The sequence below is a fragment of the Bufo gargarizans genome, chromosome 3 (genome assembly GCF_014858855.1).
Source record: "Bufo gargarizans isolate SCDJY-AF-19 chromosome 3, ASM1485885v1, whole genome shotgun sequence".
NCBI lineage: Eukaryota > Metazoa > Chordata > Amphibia > Anura > Bufonidae > Bufo > Bufo gargarizans.
This window is the reverse complement of record NC_058082.1, coordinates 20941578-20958668: the sequence shown is the minus strand read 5'-3', so window position 1 is coordinate 20958668 and position 17091 is coordinate 20941578. Positions and strand designations below refer to the sequence as shown.

At 44.0% G+C, this 17091-nt stretch overlaps 1 protein-coding gene across 1 annotated transcript in view; it reads right to left on the bottom strand.

The window, feature by feature from the left end:
- Positions 1 to 2132: 2132 nt before the first annotated feature.
- TRPC6 (transient receptor potential cation channel subfamily C member 6) overlaps positions 2133 to 17091 on the bottom strand; it is a 229383-nt gene continuing 214424 nt past the window's right edge. Inside the window, exons 10-12 of the mRNA XM_044286027.1 lie at positions 7998 to 8081; positions 5123 to 5198; positions 2133 to 3037 (exon numbers count right to left, since the gene is read on the bottom strand). Of these exons, the coding sequence (XP_044141962.1) occupies positions 2895 to 3037; positions 5123 to 5198; positions 7998 to 8081 (303 nt within the window). The 3' untranslated portion in view covers positions 2133 to 2894. The remainder of the gene's footprint in view (positions 3038 to 5122; positions 5199 to 7997; positions 8082 to 17091) is intronic.

The window sequence follows — 17091 nt, the reverse complement described above, 5'->3', positions numbered from 1 at the left end:
ATTTGTTTAGTGTCCCAACTATTTTGGAATCCGGTTTGTACAATTTTGACTGGGTGGTTAAAAACATTTCACCTAAATATATCCTTACAAAAAGCTGCCAGTGAAATATAAACCGAATGCACAAGCCCAAAGTCATGTCCATCAATAGATGGTGCATGCTACAATTAGAAATCATAGCGTGCATCATCCAGCTCTGATCTTCCTTCAAGATTCATTCACTCAAGTGAGTGAGTCTTCAAGAAAAACAGACAGGACATGGACATTATCTGTGAATGGTCCGTATAAAAATGGGTCCATGTTCACAGGCTGAATGAATTTAACATCACTTATATGAATGAGCCTTAGCTCTTTCTAGGTGTATGGTTACCTTTATTCTGTTGAAACTACATTTTTTTTTTTTATAACGAGGAGCTTTACAGCTTTTTTGTCAGTGCGTGGATTATAGAAAGGTCTGCTGTATGACAGGAAGATAAATCATCTCTGCTAGTTGGCAATGTACATATCGGTCATATACTAGGTTTAACTTTCTCCTCATCTGATTGCTCTGATGTCTCTTTATCACTTACTTTTCTTTTTTCAACCGTATTAACTGTGTAACTATGGGATTTAACTCTTAGGCTACTTTCATACTTGTGTTTTGTGCAGATCCGTCATGGACGGATTCGTTCAGATAATACAACCGCATGCATCCGTTCAGAACGGATCCGTTTGTATTATTTTTAACATAGCCAAGACGGATCCGTCTTGAACACCATTGAAAGTCAATGGAGGACGGATCCGTTTTCTATTGTGCTAGATTGTGTCAGTGAAAAACGGATCCATCCCCGTTTGGCTCAGTTTCATCAGACGGACACCAAAATGCTGCTTTGGTGTCCGTCTCCAAAGCGGAATGGAGACTGAACTGATGCAAACGAATGCATTCGGAGCGGATCCTTTTCCATTCAGAATGCATTAGAATGCAAAGCTGATCCGTTTTGGACCGCGTGTGAGAGCCCTGAACGGATCTCACAAACGGAAAGCCAAAACGCGAGTGTGAAAGTAGCCTTACACTGCTTTCCTGAAGAGATTACTGTTAAATTAGTTGTAAGTAAGCAGTATAATTCTCCTAACTTGTAAATACAGTACATTAAAAAAAAAGTTAGTGATAAGGAGACATGAGAAGTTCCGACCCCCTTAACACCCTAAGAACGTGCCCTCATGTTCCTTGTTGTAAATACAGCCCTGTCTTATGTTGTTTATATTAGTGAAGGTACACATTTGAATATGCACTATATCAGTTGTATAACTTGTAATTTGAGGACCAGAATTGCTGAATATTTTGAATTCTGAACACAGAAAATTGCTCTACACTTTGTTAACTATCAGGGAGAGAGATATGGATTTTATGCAGGTATTAAAATGTATTAAAAGGGTGAACAGCCCAAAAGAATAGGCAATAGGAGGAAGGTTCTCCTCAGTTGTGAAGCATTTTGGATTATGACTTTTTAAGATGATCCCTTAAGGGTATAAACTTGATTTAGCTGAAATTTTATGGATATGTATTGCTTACATTAGTTTGTTTTTCTTGTTTCCCATTCCCTTTATATTGTACTGTTCAGGTTTTCCATGCCAGTGTATTTAAACACGTAATCATTATTTTATGTTATGCTCTGACTAAGAGCGCCCTTGACATTCAAAACGTGTAAACGAAGATGATTTTAACCTTCTAAATGTGTCCTTATGTTGAATAAATACAGAATTTTTATTGAGTGCTGAACCACTTCACCTTTGCTGGGTTGCTTTGGAATCAGCCCTCTGTTTGTGCTTTAAGAACGTACAAAGAATCATCGTGGATGATAGGTACATGTCACCGAGGTTCCTAGCCTCGGTGGAGTAAGAGACGGTTTTTATGTGTCAGCAGCAGTTGCTGTTTGACACCTTGATACTTAGTATGGCTGTATAGCTGATTTGGGACGGCTCTTACTGGGAGTAGTCAAAGTGCTGGGTGGGCGACTACTCCCCATGTTCCAGGCCGGGTTTTGCCAGGCATAACAACCAGCCAGCACTGCCAGGTGATGAGGATGACCTCAGTCTGACAGTGGAACTCAGGAGGTCTGTGTGCTGGGATCTGAGGCCTGTGCTGGAGAGCGGAGACCCGTGTGTCAGGGGAACAGGCCGCCTAAAGCCTGTATTTGAAATTTCTAAGGCAGAACTTCTACCAAGGTGACTTTTGTTATATTAACTTGCCATTGGGTGTAAAGTAACACCAACACTGCAAAAGTGAAGTTTTGTTTTTAGCATCATGTGTGAATAAACACTGAAGTTTGAATTACAAACTTGTATTTTGCCTCTGTACTGTGCTCGCTTATCCTAACTACCAGAGCGAATCCCCACAGTGCACAGAGCATTAGTTTGAGGTGACTGATCCTACTTCGTTTTATTGTACTTTTAAGCTCATCATGTTTCGGTCCACCCACAATATATTACCATTACCGTCATTCACTCAGGGCCAATATTTTATTATGTTTTCCTCGAAAGAAGATTGTGATGGGGGTCACAAAATAAGAAACTGCCCTGCTCTTCAACTTTTAAGAAAATCCTTGAAAGTATCCACTGATAGTAACGGGCTTGACAACCTCTTTCCATATTACGCATTAGGACATATGGACATCATAAAGGGGGATCTAGCACACAGCGGTTCTCGATCAGACAAACTGAGTTTCTCCTTGAATGATAAGGAAAATAAGCAACGGTCTTGTCACTCTAACAGAAGAGCAACTTATTACAGAAGACAGAGAGGTGAGCTAGGATTTATTTGCACTGTTCAAAAGATGAGGATCCCCAGCAGAAGAGGAGACTGTATGGTGAGCTAAGGCAGCGAATATGCCAAGAGGAACATTGCCAGGCTTATTGGTCTACTCTTGTTTTTTTGGGTCAATTGATAATCTTTCCCCAAGTTTTCGAATGAGTTCTGCAAGGTCCTCTGTGTTGTGAGTCTTCTCTTCAAGGAGTTCATAGCGGAGACTTGAAATATCTTGTTTTATTTCCTTTAGTTCACCTGTAGAGAACAATGGCATTAATGTTGGTTTTTCAGATATGCAGTTGCAAGAAAATGGAAGTGTACCCTTTGGAATGACCTGGATTTCTGCATTGATTGCTAGTAACATGTGGTTTAATTGATATCTGAGTCACAATTATAGAAAAAACACAGGTGAAATAAACTAATGACACACAAATAGTTGTTTTGTGCCTTTTATTGAGGACTCTGGGCAAACATCCATAGTGCAGGAAGAAAAAGTAAGTGAACCTCTGTGTTAATGACTTCTCCAAGAGCTAATTGGCAAGAAGTGACGTGGCCGCACTGTGATCGAGTACCGTATGACAGGGATCCCTTTACCAGTGACACACCGCTAATTATGTATCGCCGTCCTCAGTGCCTGTAGCCTATCAGAGGCCGGCACAGGTGACGCGATGATGTAATCATCATCACATCACCTGAGCTGGGCAGCGTACAGCTCCGGACACGGGTCGGAAGAGGCCTGCCTCACACTGCTGTCAACAGCATGGAGGTACGTGAGTAATTGGGTTTATTGTTTTTTATTTGGCACCATGCTGTTGGGCCACTATTGTGGGGGTGGAGCACTATGGGGACATCTACTGGGGGCACTAAATAGGGGCATTTTGTAGGGGGCATGTTGTTGTACTGGCACACATTATAGGGGGGCACTAAGGGTCATTTTTGCGCTGGCACACATTTTAAGGGGTCATTTTTGCACTGGCACACATTATAAAAGGGGATTTTTGTGCAGTGGCATACATTTTATAGAGGTTGTGTTTGCACCAGCACACATTATAAGGGGGCATTTTTGGACTGGAGCACATTATAAGGGGGTATTTTTTTGTATTGGAGCATATTATGGGGGTATTTTTGTACTGGCACACATTATAAGGAGATTTCTTACTACTGGAGGACTATGGAGAACATGATTACTAGTATGGGCACAATGGGGACATTATTACTATTAGGGGCACTGTTAACACTAAGTGCACTCTGGCAGATAATTACTATTGTTAAGGACGTTGGGGAGAACTATTACTTTAGGGGGCATTACACAGTATCAGCTTAGAACAATTATATTTAGAGGACATTATGTTTTCACTATTAGTGTCAGGGACACCATTTGCTGGGCACAGTTATTTTTTAGGATACTGTGTGCCAATAATTATTGCAGGGGCACTATCTGTGTGGTACTAGTATTTTCTGAGGAATTGTTTCAGCAGGATAGTATTGAGGAGCACATTGGGCGCAGTATTGGGGGTGCTAGGATGGGATGTTCAGAAGGTGGGAGATTGATGGAAAAGTTGAAAACTAAAATGTCTGTTTGTCAAACTCTGCAGAGACAAGAGAAGGCTGAAAGAAATCATCATGGCGGTCTGGTCTGAATGGAGAAGATGAAGAAAGAGAACGTCTACATCAGAGGAGACGTCACTGGATGTAAGAGGTATGGGGTTCTGTATTATCCTGTATGTAGTGCTGTATGTAATGTTTTCCAAGTATGTCTTTTAGGGTAGGGCTACACTAATCGCGGACAGGATCACAGAGTAGCAGTGATCCCATACAAATGAAAGGGATTGCCACAGCAGTCACAAGAAATCCAGCAGTGCTGCAATCCCATTCATTTCTATGGGATCACCACAACTGTGAGATCCTGCCTATGACCAGTGTCGCCATGTAGTTGTAGCCTAACAGTAGGGTTGGAGGTAAGAGACTAGGTTAAGAATTTGGCATGAAGGGGGTACTATTAAAATTTTTGCCTCAGGCAGGAGAAAGGCTAGGTGCACCCCTGCTCCCTGCAACAAAGCACTGAGGGAAGGGGGGCCCAGGTTGAACTCTTGCACCAGAGCCCATAATCCTTTAGCTATGCCCCTGCGCGTGGCCATACTACAAGCATGAATTTGCTTGGTTCTTAAGAGGTTAAAAGGGTTTTATCTTCATGGAAAGTGCTGAAAATTGTGATCTCTTTCTGATGCTAAGAGGTTTGACTGCAAGGCCCTCCACTTATGCCCTGCCGCCCGGTCACAGTCTTTCCCTGCACAGCGACGCTCTTCGCCACATGGTACTTGAGACTTTTAGTTAACTCACCTTCATTGACTTCATCGCTCTCCTTGTCCACCTGAGCTTTCAGCACGTATCGTTTGATAAGACGCTTCATTATTTTCTGTGGGAAACAAAATTTCCATAAAACTGATGCAGATCCCAATAACAGATCCCACCAAATCCTTGCCAAATGATCCAAAAGCAGGACCTTTGTGTATTAGGCAAATCCATCCGCTGTGTGCATTTTACTGCTTTCTATAAGACGCAGGTAAGGCTGCTTTCACATCTGCCTTTTTGCTGGATCCATCACGGCATAATACCACCGGCTGCATCCGTTATGAACAGATCCGCTTGTATTGTCTCTAACATAGCCATGACGAATCCGGCACTAAAACCATTGTAAGTCAATGGGCGCCGGATCCGTTTTCTTTTGTGTCTGAGAAAACAGATTTACATTGTGTTTCATGCCAGATTCATCTTGCGCCACATCCCATGACGCACTCAAAAACGCTGCTTGCAGCTTTTTTCTGTCCGCAATGGGAATGCAACCAAATGGAACGGAATACATTCTGGTGCATTCCGTTCCAATCAGTTCACTTTTGTCCCCATTGACAATGAATAGGGACAAAACGGAAGCGTTTTCCTCCGGTATTGAGATCCTATGACGGATCCCAATAGCAGAAAGGGAAAACGCAAGTGTAAAAGTAGTCTAAATCTACTATCTTACCCCAACTAAAGGTTGCATAGTTACATAAGTAGAAAATATGGTTGAAAAAATGCATAAGTCCATCAAGTTCATCCAAGGGATGGTTGGGGATGTGAATTTAGGAAAAGGAAGTGAGACCCTGACTTCTACACATTTTCATAAGCAGCAATCAAAGCCTTTTTTTTATAACTACCCCTGTTCCTGCTGTGACCACGTCCAGAGGTAGTTTATTCCACAGATTCACAGTTCTTACAGTGAAGAAGCTTTGACGCTTCTGGAGACTGAACTTTTTCTTCTCCAGTCGGAGGCAGTGCCCCTTGTGTTTTGAGGGCATTTGACATGGAACACTTTTTCACTGTATTTTGTACGGCCCATTTATATATTTGTATAGGTTAATCATGTCCCCCCTTAGACGTCTCTTCTCAAGACTAAATAAATGTAATTATTTTAATCTTTCTTCATAACTAAGACCCTCCAGGCCCCTTATCAGTTTAGTCGCTCTCCTCTGTACTTTTTCCAGCTGCAGTGCATCCTTTCTATGTACTAGTGCCCAGAACTGAACTGCATATTCCAGGTGAGGCCGCACCAACGCTTTGAAAAGTGGTAATATCACATCCCTGCCCCGCGAGTCCATGCCTCACTTAATGCATGACAATATCCTGGTGGCCTTAGAGGCAGCTGATTGACATTGTATGCTGTTATTTAATCTACGATCTACAAGGACACCCAAATCCTTCTCTATAAGTGACTCTCCCAGTGTTACATCACCTAGACAGTGGTGGCAAACCTTTGGCACAGGTGCCAGAGGCGGCACTCAGAGCCCTGTGGGCACCCGCAGCCTGGAAAAAGTCTATGGTGTACCAATATGCCCTAGACTTTTCCTGCCCTTCATCAGAGTAGGGCGCGCTATGAACGGCACAGGCAGCGCACGGAATGTAGGCAGGCTATTATAGCTACAAGATAAAGTACATGGAAGATATACCATATTAGACTGTAGTATTCAGGGTAAAATACCATGTTGGCACTTTGCGATAAATAAGTGGGTTTTGGGTTGCAGCTTGGGCACTTGTCTCTAAAAGGTTCGCCATCACTGCCCTAGGACATATGATGCATGTAGATTGATATCCACATTGATTATGATGCACAAAATAAGCAGTTGACAAGTTCAGCTCTGCTGCATCTGCACGTTCTTTCTGAAATTGCAGGCAATTCTTAAAGGCTATGTGATCAACCTCTGTTAATATGTGCTATCAGAGGATCTATGGCTATGGGGGAAGGGGGTATTTTAGACTATATCACTTTCTCGGCAGTTTAGACCACCTTGGGACTCTGACCACTGCTTTGTCCTAAGGGCACAAACAGAAAAATAGCAGAAACTGAAGAAAATAAAGAGCAGAAGTATCATTCACGAGGTACAGTAGTGGCTTAAAGGGGTACTCCCATTCTATACAGTCATTGTATATTGCTAAGATGTGCCCTCATTTTATAATTTTGGGGGACAATCAGCTATAAGAATGAAGGGAGTGCAGTGTTGATTTAGCAATGAGTCCCCCCTCACCCCTCCTGGCCATGCGGCTGTACAGGCAGGGGCGTACATAGAAATCATTGGAACCCATAGCAAGAATCTGAATAGGCACTAACTCTGCCTACTAACCACCACTGGTCCATCCCGCCACCTGCCCTGGATCCTTCCCTGCCATACCCCAGCAGCGGCAGCCATGTAAGCATTAGGAGCGACGCGGGTGCCGGGGAGCGGGGTACTTATTAGGCTACTTTCACACTTGCATTTCTATTTTCCGGTATTGAGATCCGTCACAGGGTCTCAATACCGGGAAAAAAAACGGTGACTGGTCCGGTGACTGAGAGGTTGACTGAGGCAGCGCAGCCCTGAGCGCGGTATAAAGCCAGGTTAGTGCCTTGTCTATATTGGTTTGTAGTTGAGTTCCTCCAGTAAAGTAGCACACTGCTTTACTGCAGACCCTGACTCTCTGGACTTATTTCCCATGGGGGTGCACCATGCCTTACCATCCCCTCCAGAGAGCAGCAAGATATGGTGACACCTCGATAGTGTCCGGGGAACCCAGCGTGGTAGGGTCCACCCCAAACCTGGCCACTGCACATCCCTTTCTTTTGGTCCCAGCATTCGGAGTGATCATAGTGATGGCATACCCTATGGGAATACCCCTTTAAATATAATAAGAGCAGAATAATTACCTGATATCTTGTGGGTGGATGACTGATGTTGTTTAAGTTGCCATCTTCAGAACTTCTTATGCTCGAGTGTTTACTGTGACCAAGCTGTGATTCAAATGTAGACATCTGCATATTACTGTTATTACATATAATGCATAAAACACACAACATTATCTCTAATATCCTGGCCACTTCTATAGGAGGTATAGAGATAGGAGTCTTATTTGAGGCCTTGTGCCTGCGAAGGCCCAAAGGAGTCTTTGACACATAAGGAGACACCAGTATTATAAATGACACATGGTTGGGGTGAACCTGTAGCACCACATTTATCATCCAGCCTGAGCAGCTATGATTAGGGATGAGCGAACTCGAACTGTATAGTTCGGGTTCGTACCGAATTTTGGGGTGTCCGTGACACGGACCCGAACCCGGACATTTTCGTAAAAGTCCGGGTTCGGGTTCGGTGTTCGTCGCTTTCTTGGCGCTTTTGTGACGCTTTCTTGGCGCTTTTTGAAAGGCTGCAAAGCAGCCAATCAACAAGCGTCATACTACTTGCCCCAAGAGGCCATCACAGCCATGCCTACTATTGGCATGGCTGTGATTGGCCAGAGCACCATGTGACCCAGCCTCTATTTAAGCTGGAGTCACATAGCGCCGCCCGTCACTCTGCTCTGATTAGCGTAGGGAGAGGTTGCGGCTGCGACAGTAGGGCGAGATTAGGCAGATTAACTCCTCCAAAGGACTTGATTAACTGATCGATCTGCAGCTGTGGATCATTGAGCTGCTGATCCTCAATTGCTCACTGTTTTTAGGCTGCCCAGACCGTTTGTCAGTCACATTTTTCTGGGGTGATCGGCGGCATTTTGTGTCTTGTGGTGCGCCAGCACAAGCTGCGACCAAGTGCATTTAACCCTCAATGGTGTGGTTGTTTTTTGGCTAAAGCCTACATCAGGGTGAAGCTGTCACACCAAGTGCATTTAACCAGCAATAGTCTGTTCATTTTTTGGCCATATACAAAATCAGGGGCAAGCTGCGCCTGTCACCAAGTGCATTTAACCCTCAATGGTGTGGTTGTTTTTTGGCTAAAGCCTACATCAGGGTGAAGCTGTCACACCAAGTGCATTTAACCAGCAATAGTCTGTTCATTTTTTGGCCATATACTAAATCAGGGGCAAGCTGCGCCTGTCACCAAGTGCATTTAACCCTCAATGGTGTGGTTGTTTTTTGGCTAAAGCCTACATCAGGGTGAAGCTGTCACACCAAGTGCATTTAACCAGCAATAGTCTGTTTATTTTTTGGCCATATCCCAGTCTAATTCTGTCACTAAATCCATACCGGTCACCCAGCGCCTAAATACTAGGCCTCAAATTTATATCCCGCTAAATCTGTCCTTAGTGCTGTAGCTGGGCGAGTTATTTAGTGTCCGTTCAAGCACATTTCTTGTTCTGGGTTGAAATACAATTCCCAATTTAGCAATTTCATAATTTAGTGGTTTCTGCTATATCAGAGCTATTTGAAATCTATCCCTAAAAGGGTATATAATATTCAAGGTGCACATTGGGTCATTCAGAATAACTTCACACACACCCGCTACTGTGTATTTCCAAGTCTAATTCTGGCACTAAACCCATACCTGTCACCCAGCGCCTAAATACTAGGCCTCAAATTTATATCCCGCTAAATCTGTCCCTAGTGCTGTAGCTGGGCGAGTTATTTAGTGTCCGTTCAAGCACATTTCTTGTTCTGGGTTGAAATACAATTCCCAATTTAGCAATTTCATAATTTAGTGGTTTCTGCTATATCAGAGCTATTTGAAATCTATCCCTAAAAGGGTATATAATATTCAAGGTGCACATTGGGTCATTCAGAATAACTTCACACACACCCGCTACTGTGTATTTCCAAGTCTAATTCTGGCACTAAACCCATACCTGTCACCCAGCGCCTAAATACTAGGCCTCAAATTTATATCCAGCTAAATCTGTCCCTAGTGCTGTAGCTGGGCGAGTTATTTAGTGTCCGTTCAAGCACATTTCTTGTTCTGGGTTGAAATACAATTCCCAATTTAGCAATTTCATAATTTAGTGGTTTCTGCTATATCAGAGCTATTTGAAATCTATCCCTAAAAGGGTATATAATATTCAAGGTGCACATTGTGTCATTCAGAATAACTTCACACACACCCGCTACTGTGTATTTCCAAGTCTAATTCTGTCACTAAACCCATACCTGTCACCCAGCGCCTAAATACTAGGCCTCAAATTTATATCCTGCTAAATCTCTCGTTAACGCTGTCCTGTTGTGGCTGGGAAAGTTATTTAGTGTCCGTCAAAGCACATTTTTTGTTCTGGGTTGAAATACAATTCCCAATTTAGCAATTTAAAAATTTAGTGGTTTCTGCTGTATCAGAGCTATTTGAAATCTATCCCTAAAAGGGTATATAATATTCAAGGTGCACATAGGGTCATTCAGAATAACTTCACACACCCGCTACTGTGCATTTCCAAGTCTAATTCTGTCACTAAACCCATACCTGTCACCCAGCGCCTAAATACTAGGCCTCAAATTCATATCCAGCTAAATCTGTCGTTAGTGCTGTAGCTGGGCGAGTTATTTAGTGTCCGTTCAAGCACATTTCTTGTTCTGGGTTGAAATACAATTCCCAATTTAGCAATTTCATAATTTAGTGGTTTCTGCTATATCAGAGCTATTTGAAATCTATCCCTAAAAGGGTATATAATATTCAAGGTGCACATAGGGTCATTCAGAATAACTTCACACACACCCGCTACTGTGCATTTCCAAGTCTAATTCTGTCACTAAATCCATACCGGTCACCCAGCGCCTAAATACTAGGCCTCAAACGCAGCCGCCTGTCTACAGCCAATGTGGACAAGCTGACGTTCATAAAAATGAACCAGGCATGGATCCCACAGGATCTGTCCGTCCCTTGTCCAGATTAGACATTAACTACCTCCCCTTAACCATATATTATTGGACTCCAGGGCACTTCCTCATTCAATCCTATTTTTATTTTCATTTTACCATTATATTGCGAGGCTACCCAAAGTTGAATGAACCTCTCCTCTGTCTGGGTGCCGGGGCCTAAATATATGCCAATGGACTGTTCCAATGTTGGGTGACGTGAAGCCTGATTCTCTGCTATGACATGCAGACTGATTCTCTGCTGACATGAAGCCAGATCCTCTGTTACGGGACCTCTCTCCTCTGCCTGTGTGCTGGGCCTAAATTTATGAAAATGGACTGTTGCAGTGGTGGCTGACGTGAAGCCTGATTCTCTGCTATGATATGAAGACTGATTCTCTGCTGACATGAAGCCAGATTGTCTGTTACGGGACCTCTCTCCTCTGCCTGGGTGCTGGGCCTAAATATATGCCAATGGACTGTTGCAGTGGTGGCTGACGTGAAGCCTCATTCTCTGCTATGACATGCAGACTGATTCTCTGCTGACATGAAGCCAGATTGTCTGTTACGGGACCTCTCTCCTCTGCCTGGGTGCTGGGTAGTGTTGAGCGCGAATATTCGAAAAGCAAATTTTTTTCGCGAATATCGCAACTTCGCGATTTCGCGAATATTTCGAATATAGTGCTATATATTCGTAAAAACGAATATTCGTTTTTTGTTTTTTTCCCCCCCCCCCACAAAATTACAGTACACATATAATTGATTGTTTCCCAAAGGTCCAACAGCTCAGATCTTACTCACATTGCCTAGAAAGTGATAGAGGCGCGAATCTTCGTAAGGCGATGTTATTAGCGCACATGCGAATATCGGCACGTCCCAGAACAGAGGCAAAGGGCTTTGCATTCATACATTAGTGAATTGAGTTGCGAATCTTCGTAAGGCGATTTTATTAGCGCACATGCGAATATCGGCACGTCCCAGAACAGAGGCAAAGGGCTTTGCATTCATACATTAGTGATTGAATTGAGTTGCGAATCTTCGTAAGGCGATTTTATTAGCGCACATGCGAATATCGGCACGTCCCAGAACAGAGGCAAAGGGCTTTGCATTCATACATTAGTGATTGAATTGAGCTGCGAATCTTCGTAAGGCGATTTTATTAGCGCACATGCGAATATCGGCACGTCCCAGAACAGAGGCAAAGGGCTTTGCATTCATACATTAGTGATTGAATTGAGCTGCGAATCTTCGTAAGGCGATTTTATTAGCGCACATGCGAATATCGGCACGTTCCAGAACAGAGGCAAAGGGCTTTGCATTCATACATTAGTGAATTGAGTTGCGAATCTTCGTAAGGCGATTTTATTAGCGCACATGCGAATATCTACACTTGTCCCAGAACAGAGGCAAAGGGCTTTGCATTCATACATTAGTGATTGAATTGAGCTGCGAATCTTCGTAAGGCGATTTTATTAACGCAAATGCAAATATCTACACTTGTCCCCAGAACAGAGAGGCAAAGGCCTGTGCATTCATATAGTATAGCACCATATTCGCGAATACGTAGAACTTCGTAAAATTCGATTTACGAATATTCGTATTTTTTATTTTACTTTCCACCTTACAGATTACATTGATCTGTACTCTGTCAACTACTGTCATCACCCCCCACTGTATCTCGATTGATTCCCAAAAGTCTCACATTCCCTAGAAAGTGATTGAGGTGCGAATCTTCGTAAGGCGATTTTATTAGCGCACATGCGAATATCTACACTTGTCCCAGAACAGAGGCAAAGGGCATTGCATTCATACATTAGTGATTGAATTGAGTTGCGAATCTTCGTAAGGCGATTTCATTAGCGCACATGTGAATTTTGCATAGCATATGTATTATGCGATAATTCGAATTATCGCATATGCGAAATAATAACGAATTTGAATAATCGCGAATATTTTACGAATATTCTTTCGAATATTCACAAAATTTCGCGAATTCGAATATGGGACATGCCGCTCAACACTAGTGCTGGGCCTAAATTTATGACAATGGACTGTTGCAGTGGTGGCTGACGTGAAGCCTCATTCTCTGCTATGACATGCAGACTGATTCTCTGCTGACATGAAGCCAGATTCTCTGTTACGGGACCTCTCTGCTCTGCCTGTGTGCTGGGCCTAAATATATGCCAATGGACTGTTGCAGTGGTGGCTGACGTGAAGCCTCATTCTCTGCTATGACATGCAGACTAATTCTCTGCTGACATGAAGCCAGATTCTCTGTTACGGGACCTCTCTCCTCTGCCTGTGTGTGTGCTGGGCCTAAATATATGCCAATGGACTGTTGCAGTGGTGGCTGACGTGAAGCCTCATTCTCTGCTATGACATGCAGACTGATTCTCTGCTGACATGAAGCCAGATTCTCTGTTACGGGACCTCTCTCCTCTGCCTGTGTGTGTGCTGGGCCTAAATATATGCCAATGGACTGTTGCAGTGGTGGCTGACGTGAAGCCTCATTCTCTGCTATGACATGCAGACTAATTCTCTGCTGACATGAAGCCAGATTCTCTGTTACGGGACCTCTCTCCTCTGCCTGGGTTCCGGGGCCTAAATATCTGAGAATGGACTGTTCCAGTGGTGGGTGACGGGAAGCCAGATTCTCTGCTATGGAACCTCTCTCCAATTGATTTTGGTTAATTTTTATTTATTTAATTTTTATTTTAATTCATTTCCCTATCCACATTTGTTTGCAGGGGATTTACCTACATGTTGCTGCCTTTTGCAGCCCTCTAGCTCTTTCCTGGGCTGTTTTACAGCCTTTTTAGTGCCGAAAAGTTCGGGTCCCCATTGACTTCAATGGGGTTCGGGTTCGGGACGAAGTTCGGATCGGGTTCGGATCCCGAACCCGAACATTTCCGGGATGTTCGGCCGAACTTCTCGAACCCGAACATCCAGGTGTTCGCTCAACTCTAGCTATGATAAATCTGCTGCAGGTCTAGACAGCCGGTCTAAGCTTATGCCATCTTTATGATTTAGTAAATCTGGGCCAATGTGTTGAAAAATTACCTGTCACTTTATATAACAGTCACCATGATGGATTGTGGTTCATATTCTTATAACACAACCACAATACTCTGTCTCAGCTGAAGAATATTCAGTTACTTCCTCAGTTTCACCACTGGGTGGCAGTCACACACCACTGCTGAGTAACGTACATTTCTATTCTGCATATAACCTTTTGAATGGGAGGAATTGATATTAATTACTGTGCCGGGTGCATAATAATATTAACAGTAATTACTGGCAGTGGCATTATCAGTACCGGAGACGCTAAAGACTACCATGGGCCATAAATGAAATACATCACTGATAAATAACTACATTAGTCCTTATTAAAGCTTATTAGTAGAGATGAGCGAACCGAAGCCGACGAAGTGGAATTAGTTTAGAATTTCAGGAAAAATTTTATTCGCAACGAATACGGATTTCCTCGCGCTTCGTGGTAAAGAATCACAATTTTCCTAAAATGGCGGCTACACATGTGAGGACTGAGGACATGGGGCAAGGAACTCTGGGAAGGCGGGATCACCCAGATTTACATGCCTGCATGCAGCCAATCATCAGCCAGTCAGTACTGTGATGTCACAGCCCTATAAATACGTCAGCCATCTTACAGTCAGACATTTTCCAGCGTCCAGAGTGCAGGGACAGACGTATGAAGGCGCTAGGGACAGCAAGTGGAAAAAAGATTGTGGGGAAAAAAAAAAAAAGATTTATAAGTGCAGGGAAAGGATAGGAATCATTTCACAGCATCTTAGTGCAGGGAGAGACGTCAGAAGGCGCTAAGGACATTGATAGGAAAGTGATCTACAAGTGCAGGGAACGATTAGACAGCTCTGTCATTCAGGCTTCTTGTTATTGGGCTGCAAGTCTTTTGTTGAAAAGCCTTTAGAGGCTTATATCTTAGTATCTTATCCAGTACTACAAGAAAAATATACACGCATTTCACTTCTGCAGTTATTTCTGTTGAAAGCGTATAGGGACGTATTTCAGTAAAAAAAGAAAATATATACGCACTGCACTGTTATTTCTGGTGAAAGCATATAGGGGCGTAGTTCAGTACAACAAGAAATATATATATATACGCACTGCACTGTTGGTTATTTCTGGTGAAAGCATATAGGGGCGTAGTTCAGTACAACAAGAAATATATATATACGCACTGCACTGTTGCAGTTATTTCTGGTGAAAGCATATAGGGGCGAAGTTCAGTACAACAAGAAATATATATATACGCACTGCACTGTTGCAGTTATTTCTGGTGAAAGCATATAGGGCGTATTTCAGAACTACAAGAAAAATATATATATGCACTTCACTCTTTAAATTGTTTTCTGGTCAAAGCGTATAGTGGCCTATTTCAGTCCAGCAAGAAAAATATATTCTCAGGTCACTTCTGCAGTTATTTCTGGTGAAAGCGTATAGTGGGTATTACAGTAAAAAAGAAAAAATATATACGCACTGCACTGTTGCAGTTCTTTCTGGTGAAAGTGTATAGGGGAGTTTTTCAGTACATCAAGAAATATATATACGCACTTCACTCTACGTTTTTTCTGGTCAAAGCACATAGGGTCGTATTTCAGTACAACAAGAAAAATATATTCTCAGTGCATTTCTGCAATTAATTGTGGTGAAAGAGTTTAGTGGACTATTTCAGTACAAAAAGAAAAATATGTTCGTCGCTTTTAGGGGTGTTTTAATTGCAGTTTAATTTGTTCAGTTCAGCTACAAGTATGTCAGGCAGAGAAGTGCCAGGCCATGCACAGAGGAGTGGCAGAGGCCTAAATGTGCCGGGCACAAGCAGAGGTCACAGCAGAGGAAGGGAGCGTGGTAACAGGAGTCGCAGCAAGAGGTCTGAGCTCCCGGTGTCATCTTGCGGTCGTGTCTTGACCAGCAACCCAGCGGTTCTTGATTGGTTAACTCGGTCATCCACGTCATTCCAAGTTACATCAGACACCCCCAGCCAACAGTCGGTGGGTTCGTCAGACACAACCCTTAGTTGGCATGGCCCGGGAGCAGGCCCTGTGCCCTCACCTGTCCTCAACCTGCCTATATGCAGTGGGCTCCGCTTCACTTTTCAGTGAGGAAGAGCTACTAGAGGACAGTCAGCAGCTACTGCCCAGCCAAGATCTGGAGGAGACATCCGCCGCTTCCTCCGCTAGGCGGGCAAGTAGTGATGAGGAGAGTGGCGCGGGAGCTTGTGTTGCGAGCAGTCAGGCTCCTGACCCAGACACCGTTGAGGAGGACATCAGTGATGTGCAGACACTACTCGATGATGATGATGAAGCCGATCGCACTTGGGAGCCGGGTGAAAAAAGGGGTTTCATCATCATCAGGAGAAGAGGGTGGCAGCGGCTGAGCCAGCAAGTCGCTAGCGTGACCGGAAGTCAGCAGGGTGGCAGCAGTGGGAGGTCGGGAGCTAAACGGGCACAGGGTAGACCACACGCTTTGCAGCGGCCTACTTGCCCAGAAAGGTGTGGCACAGGTTCACGGAAGCAGCGGTGGTAGCAGTCAGCCAGTGAGTAGTGTTGGGGGAAAAAAATAAAAATCAGGTACTTGGCAGTGTGGCAGTTTTTTGTGAAGCCACCGGACGAGGTCAACATGGCCATATGTAGAATATGTGGGCAGAAGGTGAAGCGTGGGCAGGGTGCCAATGTTGGCAGCACAGCCCTGCGTCAACATATGCAGCGTCACCATAAAGTGGCCTGGGAGAACCGTGGCTCCAATGTGGTGGTCCAGTCTGCCACAGCTACCGCTACATCACCTAGTTTCAGCCAGTCAAGGCTTCACCACCTCAGCCGAAGGGAGCTGTCTGTCAACCCCATCTTCTGCCGATCCTGATGCTCCTGCTCCTCCTCAGTCATTCCATCAGCAATCTATCACAGAAGCGATTGCCAAGAGACAACAGTATGCGTGCATGCATCCAATGGCGCAGAAGCTGAACGTGCTCCTGTCCAAGATGCTGGTGCTGCAGTTCCTCCCTTTCCAAGTGGTGAACTCTGCACCTTTCAGAGAACTAATGGCTTGCGCCGAGCCGAGGTGGACAGTCCCAAGCAGTCATTTCTTTGGCGAAAAGGCAGTACCAGCGCTGCACACACATGTAGAACAGAAGGTGGGCCAGTCCTTGAGCTTGTCG